The following is a 16,958-nucleotide window of genomic DNA, read 5'->3' as shown; positions in this document are numbered from 1 at the left end:
AATTAAACCACATAAGTAAAATTAAGCACAAATTATGTATTTGAGTATTTTTTAATAGTATTTGAACCCAGGTATCTGCATTTTCTATTACACAGAGCTATCAATAGAACACTCACAGGAACCAAGAGAGCACCAAATTATACCTGACTGGCCTCCACACAAAGTATTCCTCTGGAAGAGGGTAGCTATAACATTTTAATTTAATAGCATCTCATTTCTAAAATTACACATTTTTATTGTGATCCAGGACAGCAGCCAATGTTTTCAATGTCATGCAGAGATGCCTTTTATCACCGGACTGGACGAGCAAGACGGTGAGTTCTGCCCTGGAGTAAAATAAAGCACTATATGAGTGTGGTTGTTGGCTATATTCTGCAGTGTTTGTCAGATTAAACCTGTCCAGTGCCTTGGAAACCTCTCCTTTGCACCTCGACAATGGAAGAAGTGTGTGTGCGTGGGGGTGGGGGGGGTTCCACAGTTCCACATGGTACTGTAGTGTTCCACATGGTACTGTGTTCCACATGGTACTGTAGTGTTCCACATGAAACTGTGTTCCACATGGTACTGTAGTGTTCCACATGGCACTGTGTTCCACATGGTACTGTAGTGTTCCACATGGCACTGTGTTCCACATGGTACTGTAGTGTTCCACATGGCACTGTGTTCCACATGGTACTGTGTTCCACATGGTACTGTAGTGTTCCACATGGTACTGTAGTGTTCCACATGGCACTGTGTTCCACATGGTACTGTGTTCCACATGGTACTGTAGTGTTCCACATGGTACTGTAGTGTTCCACATGGTACTGTAGTGTTCCACATGGCACTGTGTTCCACATGGCACTGTAGTGTTCCACATGGCACTGTAGTGTTCCACATGGCACTGTAGTGTTCCACATGGTACTGTAGTGACAGTGACTCATCAGAATTGGGCTGAGTGTGACCCCTCACTTATTCCACTCTACATTAGCCTACGCCACATTAGCCCTGTAGAGACTCGATCTCCCTCACATTGCCCCCACCAGGCGACATTATAATTACATTTCTCAGACGCTACTAATACAATACTAGGTGCTGAGATGCTCTTTACAACATTCATAACCACACTCTCAGCAGTGCTCCAACCACCCACCCAGGCCAGAATGAGGATTTATCTGTGTGGGACGTAGTGTTAGCCAGCGACAGCCAGTCTAGCTTTTAGATTTCCTTCCTGGCTTGGGCTTTGAATTATCCATCTGGAAGTAAAACAATGTACTAACTTGTTCCACACACACAACAAAATAAATAGATTTGAAAGATTTCCAAAACGGAAATTAAGCATAGTACACATTTGAGACTTAGTTGAGCCTTTTAAATGTGCTATATTTTTCAAGTACTAACTTGTTCCACACAATCAGCCAGAAACAGTTTAGATATGCTACACTTTTCAAGTACTAACTTGTTCCACACACACACACCCAGAGAAATAAATACATTTAGAAAGATGCTCAAACAAGGAAATTTATTTCAGTAAAGGTATACTATCTCTGGAGTTTTTGTTTGCTTGCCTCCTCTCTTCATCATTACAATATAATGTAAACTACAGACAATACAAGGGCAATCTCAGGTATTTGGACTTATGTGGATGTTTCACGACACACAGCATGAAAATACATTCATTTATATATGACTTAGGTGATCAATTAGCCTTTCAAAATGATAAACTTGGATTAGCAAACACAACCTGCCATTGAAACACCGAACTGATGGTTACTGAAAATGGGCCTCTGTACGCCTAAGCAGATGCTCCAAAATTATGTCATTTTTATTTCTCATTTTAATTTTATTTCCCTATAATTTATTATCTATGAATCTAGCCTCTTCCTAAATTGCATATCATTTGTGTTAGGAAGAGGCATACCCACATGCCCAGTTTGTTCACTGCTGCAAGGTCAGGTTCAGCTGGTGAGCATAGCACTGAACTTTGTTCAGCAAGGATGAGCATCCTGAAGGTACTTTTTGCATATTTGCCTGCTTTTGTCACCTTTTTCTTTGGCGCTCCAAAACGTGTTGCTGAGGCAACACAGAGACGCATTCCAAGGCCACCCGCTGTACGATGGAACTTTAAGAGTATAACTGTCAATGCAGTTTGGGAAAACCGCGCTGCGCTGCTCCTGTATATGGAGGACATACGCACACAACCAGGATGGGATGAGGCCACCATAAGTCAGGCATACGGCCTGTCAAAAAAAACTCAGGGACTGAACCTTTCTGCAGCTGCTGGATTTTTTTTTCTTCCTTATGCCAGAAGTTGATGTTTTATACAACACTGCAAAAACGGAGCATCAGTGCATCTGGGATTAGCTGTGCGCTCCCCCATTTCAAGGAGAATGTCCAGAATATGCGGAAGCAAACTGATGAATGGGCTGCCACCGTTCACAATGGAACAGACGAGCCAGGGCCCTCTTACACTAGTAAGACGGCCCTGTCTCTGTTAAGATCCGTCCATTCAAACAACCTAGAGGAGGCTTTTGCTGAGACGTCACTATGGTGAATTATCATAACAACACCTATGACTACATCCGAGTCAGAGAGGAACTTTTCCACCTTAAATTCATTGAAAAAGTTTGCCCAGAGGAAGAACCGCCAGGCCACCTTTCTCTTCAAGTGAGCCCTCAGCCTTGGTGAGTGAAAGCATATTTTATCATCCTGCTTTTGTGCTGCTGGTCTGTGCATTGGTCATATTTTTGTGCTGGATCGATTGATATAGATGGTGATGAGTGTCAGTGTGTCCATGCTTATCTATTTAGGTTGTTGTCATAGAATGGATCTGTATTCCGCTTCATTGTGGCCTTCAGTGGTGTTGAGCTCATTGCTGTTCACGTTTGGTCCTGTAGACACATTTGTTCTGAGCTTGGTTGCATTCCTAATTTAGGTTTGTAAATGTGACATGTGTGTGAGAGAGAAGGAGAGCAGTTACACAAGAATGTCTCTCTCTCTCCAGTATGTGTAGTACAACACCTGGTATAAGCAAGTCGCTCTGTCGTTAAAAGTGTTTTGTGGAGCCACACTGTTTGTTGATGTGTTAAATAAACACATCAGTAGCAAGAGGGAGTTTTGTAGCTTTACTGGTAAAAACGCCACCGTTTGCAACATTAACAGTGTTTACATTGTATTTCTGATACATTTTATGTTATTTAATGGATTTTTAAGTGACCCCAAACTTTTGAATGGTGGTGTAAATGTATTGATAAGTAGTTTTTTAACACCATTGTTAAACAACATTGTTACACGTCAACTGCTGTGTTTTGTTACTAAATCCCTTTTACAGCCATGTTTAATTCACATTACTCTAGTAATAATGTTCTATTGCAAATTCTATCAAAATCAAACCCATGGCTTATATATAAGATAAGATATAAGATATATAAGATATACCTAGTGTCAATGCGTTTTTTGTCATTTTGTTTTGAAATCATACTGCATTTCCAATAAATCATAACATTTACCTAAGACTCCTTTTTTTAAATGCTCTGATTGTGATTCGTGAGGAAACAACCCCAACAGTCATAGAAATATTTCCATTGTGGGAATTGAATAAGAATACTTTGAAACGTTTTATACAAATGCACAAAAATAACCATGGCAAGAATTAAAAGGGAACATTTTGAATATTATAGGGAAATTACAAGACCAAAGGTGAGAACACATTCGTCCACCTGTCATGACTGAATCCATCTAAAAACCCAGTGCCCTTTTATAGGCATTTTGAATGGGCTCTACTCCTCACCACATAGATAACAACATTTGAAAACGCTGTGCATACAAGCAGTAATATGATCAGACTATTCCTGACAATGTGAGGTGGGAGATAGAAGAAAAGACAAGGTTTGACTGAAAGAAACTAGTGTCTCCTAGTGGACACACTTCTCCAAAGTTGTCAAAGTTAGTCTTCGACTATGAGGTGATTTCTGAGCTAACTGTGACATTAAAGAATGTGAACAAGCACACTTGTAGTTCATTTGGACTACAAACCCCACATCTCGACATCACACAATTACTGTTCTTTACAGTCTAAAAACTGCTCTGTGTATATTGCATCTGGGTCAGATGGTCATGGTTTGAAAGCTAATGTCAACCTGTAAATGGTTAGGTTATGAAAAGAAATCCTACAGTTTTAGACTGGTACAAGAAAGCTTAGAGAGACATATTGTAATTATGGTCAGGTGTTACATAGGCTCGTTTTGTTGAGAGCAGGGTATGATGTCACATTGTAACTGTACATCAACAATGTTCAACTTTCTGTCCACGACTAGAGTTTTAGGATATGGAAATGTTATAGAACAATATGGAAATTAAAATCCCTCCTAGTTTCCAGCCTCTCTCTCACTCAGGCATCAAGACATTCGCAATAGGTGGCCAACAAGGTTTAGTGATCCCACATGCAGGGCAAGTTCAAAAAGGCTGCCCAGTAAACCCACACAGGACTGTGAAGTATAGAGCCTGAGCTCCTACATCATGAACACACTGCCTCACTTCACAGCCATCACATTCCAGTGTGGGCGATTACTGTCAGAATGGTCCATTTTCCACCTGTATTCGGTTCCCAGTGTAAGGTTGGTTTGATTTTACTCACGTTGTGCTTGGTGAGCGCTGATATATTGCTTGCGATTGCTTGGAGCCAATCTAGGCAGTCTTCAGCAGTAGGACATGTGATGACACCACTGCAAACCCCATCCACGGCTACGACTTGAAAAGCATTTTTCCTATAGATATCAGGATCAGACAAATGCACACCAGTTTAATTTTATATCGATATCATTGTAGCGGTCTAGGCTTGGGTCTTGCAAGATGCTTTTCTGTCAATATGTTATGATGAACCATGAACAATCAGTTCTATTACTGTACATTCAAGAGAAATAAGTAAAAACAGCCAAGAAGGAGTTAAAGCAAATGGAGGGATCACTGTCATAGCTGCCAATGGCTGACTTTTAAATAGTCTCAAGGTATTTAGAGGAGACATGTCATCTCAACTCAGAGCCTCCAAAGTTCTTCACCGGGGGACCTTTCTGAAAGAGCCGAGGCCCAGGGGCCACTGAACCTTCAGCAGCCGTGACAGTGTGCCAGATAATAGCCCTCGGTTGTGTTTTGACAATGAACGGTGCCTGGTCCCCCTACCTCGGCCCCGCTTACCTGCAGACGTCAGAGCCAGGAATGTGCTGTGACAGACGGGAGTGGAGGAGAGGGATAAGGCGCAGGTCCACCCACCTCTTCTCCCAGCGGAGCCCAGGGGACGTGGGCCAAGATGAGCAGGACAGTGTGTCCTGGAGGGGTTTATACAGACAGAGTTGAGACCACCTCATCGTTTGAAACATACATAATATTGTCTCCCATGGCCTACTAAGATATGTAAGCAGCAGATGCTAGATTCGGTGAACTCCAAATGTTTTTGGACACCTTAGCCCAAACACCCCTCCACCCACCACCCTAGCTGAGATCACATTTGTTTTTCTTCTTTATGAACCAAACTGTTGATTCCGGCAAACCTAGTATTTTGGCTGTCTCGGATCAGTTTATTTAGATTTATGCGCCTCGTGACCGTTAGGTTATATTGCATTGACACTTTTGTCTTCATGTCGTCAGTCTCCAGAGTCCTAAACCAGCCACTGACAGCTCTCGTGCGTAATCACTAACATCGCAAACAAGCATATCTGCCTAATAACAGGGCTTTGCTTTTGTCACCCCAAAATGGGGGAATTATGCAGAAAACCTGTTTTAATTTCTCAGTGGTGTATTTGATAGGGAGTAAAATATGCTCCTTTTTAAGCTGAAAGTTTGAAAAGTTTGTTACATTTCATATAACACTTCAAATCCAAAGATTTGTCATAAAGAAAATAAGTCTAAAATATTTTTGAAGTGTAGCCCTTGTGGAACTACCGAATATCTTTAGTTTATTATATAACCCAGAGAAATAGTTAGAAAAGCTTCAAAGCACTTTCACTGCCACCTTCTCACTGTGAATGCCACTGCGCGATCACAACCAACAAATGGCACTGTTGCAACCATTTGTAGAGTGAAAGATTCCGCCTGGAGTTTTAACATAACACTACTGTACCGTGTTATTAGGATGGTAGTTCAAGTGTAAGCCACTGTCGCACAGAGGGGAGGACGTTCCACTGCTTTGGTCACTGGGGACACCTGAGAAGGAGAATGACATCCAGAAGGTATTCATCATTTATAAGTCACATCTTCTTTTTAGCCTTAGTACAATATTCAGTGGAACATTTCTGGGAAACTCTGTTTCCAGTTAAAACAAAACAACTTTTTATCACACAGCAGACTCTTACATCCATAGTCCCTTCAGGTATTTCCTTGGTAATAATATCAGTCAAATAATAGTCAGACGTTGCATGAAACGTCATCTTTGGTAATCCACGTGTGGATGATGTGGATGACATTATTATTTTCTGTCATTTCTTTTGCGTGACCCAAATCCAATTTATTGACGTGAATTAGAGTAGTTATTTCTGCCAGCGGTCTGAACAGACAAAAAGCTAAATGCAATCAGATACTTCAAGCCTCATTGCAAACCCTCATTGCATATTTTTGTCAGAATGGACAAATATGTTAAACTTGTAACTTGCAGTTTAGAAAATCCAAATTGATTTGAGAAAGAAGGCCTGCAGTGTACACAAAGCTTAAGACACTTACAAGTGCAGTCTTCAAAGAGGGGCAGTTTCAGGAAAGCTGGTGTCTTCTTCAAGAAAGAGACAGTCAGTGTGACTTCCTCTCCGGCGTTTCGCAACACCTGCACCTGGAAAGTACAGAAAGGAGACTTTTCAATCTTGCCATTGGACTTTTACCTCTGTTACTCGTTTCAACAACATAACTGGATGATGGATGTAGTTACTTCTTAGAACACATAGATGTAGGTAGATTTTGGAGAATTACACAGTCTCCAATATTTGGTAGGTTGATAGTTTTCTTACAAATTGGAATGTGTAAAACAGATGAGATGTTTTAAAGATGAGGTCTAAAATGTGAAACAAGATAAGCAGGTGTTACGAGAGTATCAGTTTAATACGAGGTACTGAGCTTTCAGCTTCTTACCACTTCCTCGTGGCGATAGCTTCGAACATTTATTCCATTTATCTGAAAACAAATGATGGTTAGTACAATATCCAATCCATCAAATTGATGTTATGAGTGAAATGCTATTTTACCAGCAATACACAGATCCTGCCATTTCATTTATTTTATTTAACCAGCCAGTTGAAGACCAGGCCAATGGCATGCAAATGCAAGAGGAGAGCACTACAAACATACAAATATCCACTAGAAGGGAAATATGCATAATCATCCAATTAGCAAAAACACACAAACCAATAGATTTGATTTTCAACTAGTGGATAACTCAGACAGCAGCCTGGTTAGTTTGTTTTTGAAATAGGGAGGTGTGATGAACGTCAGAGTGTTTTGGTAATCGTTCCAGTTATTTGCAGTGGAGAATTAAAATGAGTGATTGGCAATGGAATTATGGACTTAAGGAGTGACCAGCGTCAGATATTTACAGAAGCATGCAGAGATTTACTTAAGTGGAACATGTAAATAAGTTGGTAACAGGCTGGTGGTGTAGAGAATGTAGCAAGGGCCAGTTAACTAGGCTGTAAAGAGCACAGTGATGTGTAGAAGGGGACGCTGGCTACAAAGCAGCCTATAAAGCCTATAAACTGTGTCACTACGGTCCAGGATTGGCAGCATCGGCATTTTTACAAGGGTATACTTGTCAGCGTGGGTAAAGGTTGGCATGATGAAAAACAGAATTGATGCAAAAACAATGAAAGCTGACATTCACAGTTTTTAAATTGTCCTGATATTGTTTGACGTTCTGTTACAATGTGGAGCTGGCAACTTGAGCATTTGGCTTAACATTTCACTGTGTCTGCAAACCAAAAGAATCCTATGATTTGATTCTGATATGATTTGAATAACACTAAGAGTAAACAAATGTTTTCATCATTACTTACATGGAGGATTCCATCACCAATAAACAGCAGCCCAGACAGTTCGGCTGCAGATAGTATAATACATATTATGTTTGGGTGAATAAACCAGTCCAATATTATATAATGCAAAACAAAATGGAAACAAAGAACTTGCAAAGATGGCTTACCCTTTTGCTCTTTTGATATTTTCGATATTACAACAGGGATTTTGTGCTCTGCGCCTCCCTAGGGTTTGAAGTCAATAGTTACAACAATTGTTGCATAAATATATAAAGGAAAATATTACCAAAAAAATGAAATATGGTTGTCTTCCTAAATTGCCTTTAGTCTACTGTTATGAATCAATGGTGGCTTTAAAAGATCAATTGCATTTGGTGACATTACATTTACAGAGAATAGGAAGAAACAGACAAATCGATAAAGATCTTAATTACCTTGATGCTCAAACCAAAACCTCCAATTGTCTGTCTTCGGATCGTTACAGTCCTCTCCTGCAAAGAATCAGTGTTTATTGTTGAGATACTTAGATTCAGCTAAACAATCTCGTAGCATCTGAACATGCGTTCCCTTTACAATGCTTAGAGTGTGTGGAGAACACAGGACCAAAACAGCGTCAAACTTTACAATCATGCATGTCTCATGTGCTGCGGAAATGTACCCACTTGGCTATTTACTTTGTGCACCCAATTCATATTTTAAGAGTCAAGCATTTATACTGTAAATCTAAATGCATGAACCACATAGCTGAAATCCAATAGTAATAAAAAGAGAAATGTCCATTTTAAATGGTACCTAATATGAGACAGGAGTGTTCCTTGTTTTTCTGTGCATCACGACATACACATTAAACGCTTAGACCTGGTTTGAGGACAACGGTTAAACCCACTACTGGACTAAAAAAAGAACAGGGAATGTATGCAGGACCAATGGAGTTGAGACACGCTTAAGCATGGACCAATGAAATTAAGCATCTTACTTGTCATGTTTTATTCATGCATATTTTAATTGATGGGCAGGGCAGATTACTGTACTTACACTTGAATAAAATGGTTCTCCTGACACACAGATGACATCTTGCTCTTGAATCGTCAGAATGTCTTTAGCCAAGTGCAGTCGAATATTGAAAGGCTCCTCGTTACCATCTTGCAGCAGATAAACCCCAGTCTTTATCTGCAAAGTAAATTCCAAGTGGAAAAATTATGTATCATTCTTCTACAGTTTGCCCAGATTAACGTCCATAAAATCTAAATACAATGTATTAGAAATACACTGGAGAAATATGATATAACGACAGAGATAATAATAATACAGAAATGTAGTAATCTATTTCTTCTTAATCTGTTAATTTCAAAATGGTGACATAAAAGCATGCAGTCATATTATGTGAATTAAAGCTGAAATGAAATAAAGTTTATCTAGTAATCAAGGAAGGGTTTAATTTACATTGCATGTTACGTCAAAGGATATCAATATTCATGATAATGTTAATAGAAGAAGAAATGTAGTCTTGCTGCATAGCTTAGAGACATACAGGCAATATCTAAAGTCTACACATCCTCACTGAAAAAGCTGACTATCTTGATGTAAAGGTTGATATCAAGGCAATGTTTCATCTTTAATAAGTTGTTGTAACCAATAAGATTTAAGTGAAAAACAACAACTAAAAACAAATTAAAAAAACTGTCACTTGGTTACATAGTAGTACACAGCCATTTTAATGGGGGTGTTGGTACGGTCTTAACATCTAACCAATCACACACCAAATAATGTACAAAGGTAATTTGTCATCACCTGACATCAACTGAAGTGATTCTGATTTGCTCTAATTAAAATAATCTGTTCCTTCAAGAGTTCCTTCATCTGTTCCTGCACAAATACAGTAGCTATGGTCCATAAGGAGCTAACAAAAGAGCTGAAGGAATCTTATCGTTTAAAGGACATATCAGGGTAGGAATGGAAAATAATTTCAAAGGCATTACAAACATAATGGAACACTGAAGGCCATCATTATGAAGTGGAGGCATGATGGTACCACCAACACATTGCAAATAACAGGATGTCCAAACAAAGGAGAAAGCTTATTAAAGAGTCTACAAAGAGGCCAACATCAACCTTAAAGCAACTGCAAGAATTTCCATCAGAAACTGGGAAATCCCTGCATTTTAAACCATTGTGCAAGTCTGAGCTGTTGAGTATGGTGACAAGACAGAAGCCATTTGCCACAAAAAAATATTCAAGTCTGCATACATTAAGCAAGAAAACATTCAATCTCCTTGATGAGACCATGGTAGAAAATGTATTCCAATATATGTTTGGCCCAAAACCAACATGGCTCATCACCCAAACCTATGGTCAAGCACAGATGCATCAGCATTATGTTATGGGTCTGTTTCTCTTCAGCAGGGACAGGGGCTCCAGTTAGGATCGAGAAGATAATTAGCTCCAAATATCAAGATAATTTGGCTCAAAACCTGCTGTTAAAAGGACAATCAAAAGGACGATATCCTAGAGAAAATCTATGGACTGATCTAGGCTGTTCACAGAAGATCCTCTCACAATTTGACTGAGCTTGAACTCTTCTGCAAAGAAGATAACATGGCTAAATCCAGGTGTGCTACTGTAAGTTGATAGACACCTTCCAAACACACTTACTGCCTTATGCCAAGCAAAAGGTACTTCCAAAAAGTGCAGACTTATGTAACCAAGGCCCTGACTGTTTTTTTTTTCCAGGAAGAGATCCATTTGTTTTTCTCTTAATCATTAATGTGAATCCCACTAATCCTGTAAAAACCTCTGCCTTAAAAAATAAGAAAAAAAGATGTCTTACCTTTCCAAAAAGGATATTTCTACAATTATATTCCTCTTAATCTGGGACCATATAAAACAATAATTACAATAACTTAACTGAGTACATTTTCAATGAAATAGTGAATCCTTAATTTTTCTATTCATTTAAAGTTGTGTTATATTAAAAGATTTCCATAAATGATGCCTAGTCACTAGATATGCATACAGTGTTACACAAGAGGAAGGGATGAAATCATGATATGCGTGATCCATTTAAAACATGCAAATCCACATAAATTAGCATTCTGATAAACCCACCCACCAGCTAATTGCAATGCGTGCCCTGTCCTTGAGACTACAGTTAAGTCTAAATAAAAGAAGCACCTTCACCTGACATGATTACTAATGTAAAGCCAAGCAAGCAATGTCCCTCTGTATCCTTGGCGACACACGCAGCAGAGTCACAGAAGGATACATCCATCAAGACACAACCAGGAAGGTTTGCGTGGTAGCCACACGCTTAGTCATGGAGTGGAAGCTACATTGCAGCTCTAAAATGACATACACTAGCTCGGCATACGAACCCTTTCAATTAGAGAATTAATAAACTCTTTAACATACATTCCATAAGAGATTTATGAAAAAAAAAAGCTGAAAGAAATATTAATGTATCAATATATTATATCAGTTTATTGTACGTGTACATTTTTGTCCACAAAGGTGTCCAAAGGATAGTAAATTTGAGGGGCGCACAAGGGTTAAATATATCCACACAGTTAAACCTCACAACTCAAATGAAGAAAGACAATTACAGTGCACATATACGCATTTGTGTTTGTTTGTGTGTGTGTGTGTCTCACAAAACAGCAAGTGAGAGGGAGAAAAACAGAGACAAGAGGGAAAGCGAGAAGGGGGGTTAATTGGAGGAATTCTTTCTCATTATCCTGAGAATCAGGAGAATCAGTGTTATGATGTAGCCCTGGGTAGGTCAGGAGCTGCTCCTACTCTACCCAGCTCGGATGAATATTGTTTGACCCGCTGTAGAGCATCTATGTAATTACCCTTATCTCTGATCCCATCATGTGTTTTATCATTACCCCACCAGCCCAATTCGCTCCATTATTATCTCTATCATCAACTCAAATCAGATACTGTCTGTGTACATTTACAAATTACGCTGAAGGCGTAAGGCACCAGGCACAAGATATGCAACAAGGACAGTCACATTTTCATCTACCTAAGGGAGTGATACATTCTTATAATTAAATGGCACTTATTGTAGCGCAAAGGTTAACATGTGTAAGCAGTTGAGTACACTGTAAAGTAAAAAGACATGAAGCTAGTTGCTGTGGCAGTCCAATTTGCTCCTATTATCTTTGTAAAATGCTGAGGGATAAAAATCTATTCAACTGAAATTATAGCTACCTCTTCATTTGAAGTCTTGAAATCCATGTGCTATGGTACAGTGAGGGAAACTGCCCTGTCAAAAGAGGAGAGAAAATTGAAATAGCTTCCTGAACAAAATACCCATCAGATATTCAATTAAACGAATTTTCTCACTTGTAGTAATATGACAGTTTGTCCATGTACTGCATGGAGCACCAGTTACCACTTAATGCAAACACAAACCTACCAGCATGGTCTGCCTATTTTTATTACTGCCTTGTCATCCCTATGGGACCAAACAATAGGAATCCAGAGTAATAGGTTTTCTTTGCAATTTCACTTTCAAGTACAATCCTGTACAGAACCCCATGGACTAATCAGGGAGAAAACCATAGACCATTAAATGTCTATGAATAATTCATAAGCTGAAGGTGAGAGCCTAAGTATCTGTCCTGATAAATGTTTCAATATGGAATCCATGGCTTCCATCACCACACTGACTGTGTTACCAAATCCGTTACCTTCTTACAGTAATAATTAAAACAGTGAGACACGCAACAACCAAAGCTGTTGAACACCAGTCTCAGAAGGACTGGCCTTGTAGCCCTGTGATGCTAATACACTCTACAGACCCAAATACAAGACACAGTAGAAGTAGTACAGTGTTTTTCTTTGCTAGTAACTTTTTTTCTTCAAAACATAGAACCATGAATAAATGCCAAAGGTTAAGGATGAAGATAAACAGAAAAACATGTTTCCCTAGACCTGAATTCAGCAGTGAACAAACTACTATCCTTGAAAGGGAATTACAGTATAACAACATTATGCTTGGTGGGTATATATCTTGTATCATACCATATCTAATGCTCACCTCAGTAGAAAAGCCCCCGGCTCTTTGTCTGTTGAGGTCTAGCCATTAAGCAGGCAAGTGAGAACGGATCCTACCCGTGGCAAAGGTGTTTTCCTGGGCATGGCTGTGGGGGAATAAAGGCCCTCCACCTGGAGCTGGTGTCAGAGCCTGACCTGTGATCTCCTTGGTGTTAGACCGCCGTAGGGCAATGGCTGGCTGGTGCACGGGCTGCTGCAAGTGGAGGTTGGCGTGGCCCAGGCACTGTCTCAACACTTATGGTGGTTAGGGAGGGAGCCCAATGGACCTGAGCAGTTCCACTCACATCCGGAATCACAAGAGCTGAGATTAAAAGACAACATCCCAATTTAGTTCATATTTGTGGTAGTGGAAAACTAGACTGTGAAGACATATAAGGGGGTTATCCCAAAACACTACGGCACAGCAGTAATAACCCACAGGGTCTGTGTCCTGGTGGCTTCCGTCATGGTACCAAAACACAATGCAAAAAGACTGAAGACCGGCCAAATGCTAGTGATCCGAGGGGCTTGTATTCCAGACCAGTGTATGGGTAAGGGGGAAGAATGCACAGAGGCAATTTGTTTAACAAGTGCAGTGGGTGAATTTCAGAAAGTAGTTTGCGACCAAGCAGCTGCAGGCTGTAGGTACCCCTGGGTCCAATAATATAAATACCTTGGAGCAATTAACTCAAATTCTTCCATTTACAGTAGCCGTCATTTGTAGGCCAGGCATGAACATTTCTGTAGAGGAGTATTGTTGTGTTTCAAATGAAATCTCAGCACAAGTTATTGTCTTCTTGTTAGCACATTTTGGTTGACATGATATTTGTCGGGCTGCAATGGCCATCTGTTTCAGTGATCATTCCATAAAGACCCCTTTTCAACTCGCATTTCATTCACAGTTCAAATGATACCTTGTCATGTTATGTACATTTTCCATTCTATATTCAAGGCTATTATTTCAACCCCATGTTGTGATATTGATAGCAATTCATGACTACGGTCTTGATTCATTATGGAAAATGGAACGGGCTGGTCAACAATTTGTGGTGTGTTGAATAATGGTTTATGAATAATTTGCATTAATTATATTTTTTACACGCAGCCAGATGCTCAGCTTTTTGGAGTGGTGAGTCTTTTGAGAATGGGAGAGATTGTGGACCGTTACAGTGACAGTGATGATAGGATAAAACATCTGACTGTAAAAGTCTACTGTTTTCTGTCCATTTCACCTATTGTCATTAGTGGAGTTCAAAGGCAGACTGGAATAATTAACATACGAGGAACCAGTGAATCTTTTCATTGTGCAGATGCAATGGGCACATAAAAGACATTTATTACCATATCAAACAAAACGTAATCGGATCATTTTGATAAGATAATGACACCCAAATATTAATGCAAAGTGTAAACTTGGCTTATGAGATACATTGTCATTGGGTTGTGTTCAGTTTTCCCAGAGCCTCGAAGACTCCCAAGATAATTAGTTGAGGGTTTGGATCTAACGTAACTACCAAAACACTGAGAGGATCTCGAAGATTCCAGAGCTGAATTGTGCAGGTTTGGGCATAGGGCAATGCATCTGGGTGAGGCATGAAAAGCTGCAGACACAAGCTTTTTTATGCTTTATTTGATAGGCAGCGGGGTAGGAGAAGAGAGATTTTGGGCGAAAGAGTAGTGGGTCATACTGAAAGCAATGCTGATACAGTACATGTGTATCGGAGGCAACTTCTTAGACCAGTGGAACCCCCTATACCACATTACATTCCTGCTCATGATGTCATTGGTTGTAGTTTTCTAGACCCGGAAAAAAAAAACATCAATCTTGCTCAATGATTAAATATTTCCCACTACTAAGAGGACCTAAACGAGAGTGAAACTGCTAAAAAGCAGCAAACAATAACTTAATAGAGCCCAAACAAGTGTCTGATTGACCAGGGGCCATGTTTTTAAAATAATTGTGAACATTTATTTCAACCTGTTTGAATACAAAATAAGCAATTACCCAGTAATGGGCGATCAACAGGACAGAATGTGAAATGTTTTGATGGTGCGCCATTACATGTCATTTGTTCCTTCCCTACCCTGATTACATTATACAGATTTAACATCTACTGCTCCTGTGGTGTCCTCCATGTGTTCATCCTCCCATTTGGACGGCACTTCCAGACACCTTGAAATTAGGACCAGGTTGTCTGGATGTGTAACGCACATTAATTACCGGTTCACATGAAATACCCAATAATTACTAATACACATGAAGACACATTCCACTGTAATTCAACTTAACAATGAGTAACTACTTTGAACGTAGGCAGACAACGCAAGTATTCTGTGGTGTATCAGTTGATTTATCCATATCCTTGATGTTGTCATAACGGATTTATTATTAATCAATGTTGTAATTTGGGATGACAGCCATATGGTGGAAGCCAGACAGTGAGGTTAATCAGTATGTCTTATATATCAATATATCTGAACTAAATCTTCTTTGTAAAGTCACCTAAGTTAATCCATATGAAACACTCTGGAAGGGCAAATGCTATGAAAAGAATTGAGCAGAGATTTGGAAGATTAATCGATAGGTAATTAGATCCTATTGAGCCTGTATCATTTCTAATCTTACACTAAACACACACCCGCAGCACATCACATTTGCCCACAAAAGATTACATCCTGTGAGTGGTGAAACCACCAGATACATATAAAAATACAACTATGTCTTATAAAAATTAACTATAATACTTGGAGAACAAAAAGGAGGAAGGGAAACCCTGCTGCCATACAACCAAAAGATTGTTGATGGAAGGTGATCTTTGACGTGGCCAGAAAGTATTCCGGTTTTCAATTTGCATTTCAGTTATACGTGATAAACAAAATAAAGGCATTTTAAACAAATTATTTGGTCCATTTGGTTTTTAACAACAACCATCCTTAAATTTGTAATTAAACTGTGGTAAGTGTTACCTAGGAAAAGCTTTTGTAATGTCTCTCTATACTTCAGCATTCCATCTGGAGCCTGTAGCCAACTAATTTGGTATATTTTCTGATGTTTCAGGCAATCTTTAAAAATGATTTTCTACACCTGGACATCTAAGTCCTAAAATTATCTTCTAAATTAGGGAATGTTTTTCATATGTTTAAAGACGAATGAGACCTGCTTCTCGCAGGTGCCCTTGAGAACAAACAGACAAGTACAAGCACTTCACTGCAACAATCCCAGTCAGACACACTGAGCTGAACCTTTTGTACATTTTATGTTGAGTCAGCGCAACTTGTAGGCACGCCATCAGATCTTTCCACCGAAACCAATTCCATGCACAGAGCCTCTCAAATAGCACTTCTGGCTTTGACACAACATTAGGGAAAGTCACTTCGAAGGCTTTGGCTAATGAAGACATCACCTTGCCTAGAAACTGCAGACACAAACTCTGACATACTGTATATTTACAGTGGATATAAAAAGTCTACACACCCCTGTTAAAATGCCAGGTTTTTGTGATGTGTCAAAGATAAATCATGTCAGATTTTTTTTCCACTTTTAATGTGACCTATAATGCGAACAATTCAACTGAAAAACAAACTGAATTCTTCGAGGGGGAAACATTTAAAATAAAAACCTAATAATAACCAGGTTTTTTATCCACTGTACATCTATTTGTAAAGACTGGCATGACACATACAATTATCAAAACAGTATTTGCTCTTTTCAGCTCTTAGTTAATCAACATCACATGCAGTCACAGTTCATAGGTAAATGCTGTTTGGTTTGGTCCAGTAGTGGAGGAAACTTGCCTAGAAAATGATGATATACTCAAACATACTGAATTCAGCCAAATCAATGACGACTGGCATGTAGCATTAAACCTTTTTGAAGTCCTTGCAATATTTAGACATCAATAAAGCCATAGGTACCATGAGTATATATTTGAA

The 16,958-nt window shown here is 39.3% G+C and overlaps 1 protein-coding gene across 6 annotated transcripts in view; it reads right to left on the bottom strand.

Moving 5' to 3' along the window:
* The window catches only part of sntg1 (syntrophin, gamma 1), a 49,663-nt gene that overhangs the window by 16,392 nt on the left and 16,313 nt on the right, over positions 1-16,958 (bottom strand). For 5 of the 6 annotated variants that reach the window (XM_034288528.1, XM_034288530.1, XM_034288535.1 and 2 more), the window contains 11 exons: positions 13,030-13,347; positions 12,198-12,252; positions 9,021-9,155; positions 8,420-8,476; positions 8,153-8,210; positions 8,007-8,050; positions 7,090-7,131; positions 6,691-6,793; positions 6,095-6,177; positions 5,173-5,303; positions 4,616-4,745 (listed from right to left, as the gene is read on the bottom strand). In XM_034288528.1, coding sequence (XP_034144419.1) covers positions 4,616-4,745; positions 5,173-5,303; positions 6,095-6,177; positions 6,691-6,793; positions 7,090-7,131; positions 8,007-8,050; positions 8,153-8,210; positions 8,420-8,476; positions 9,021-9,155; positions 12,198-12,224 — 810 coding nt within the window. In that variant the 5' untranslated portion in view covers positions 12,225-12,252; positions 13,030-13,347. The remainder of the gene's footprint in view (positions 1-4,615; positions 4,746-5,172; positions 5,304-6,094; positions 6,178-6,690; positions 6,794-7,089; positions 7,132-8,006; positions 8,051-8,152; positions 8,211-8,419; positions 8,477-9,020; positions 9,156-12,197; positions 12,253-13,029; positions 13,348-16,958) is intronic. The other variant, XM_034288531.1, reaches the window with a different exon arrangement.

Source organism: Esox lucius, chromosome 3 (genome assembly GCF_011004845.1).
Source record: "Esox lucius isolate fEsoLuc1 chromosome 3, fEsoLuc1.pri, whole genome shotgun sequence".
NCBI classification, from domain to species: Eukaryota; Metazoa; Chordata; class Actinopteri; order Esociformes; family Esocidae; genus Esox; species Esox lucius.
Note: the sequence above shows the minus strand (reverse complement) of the source record. Positions and strands in the feature narration are given on the sequence as shown.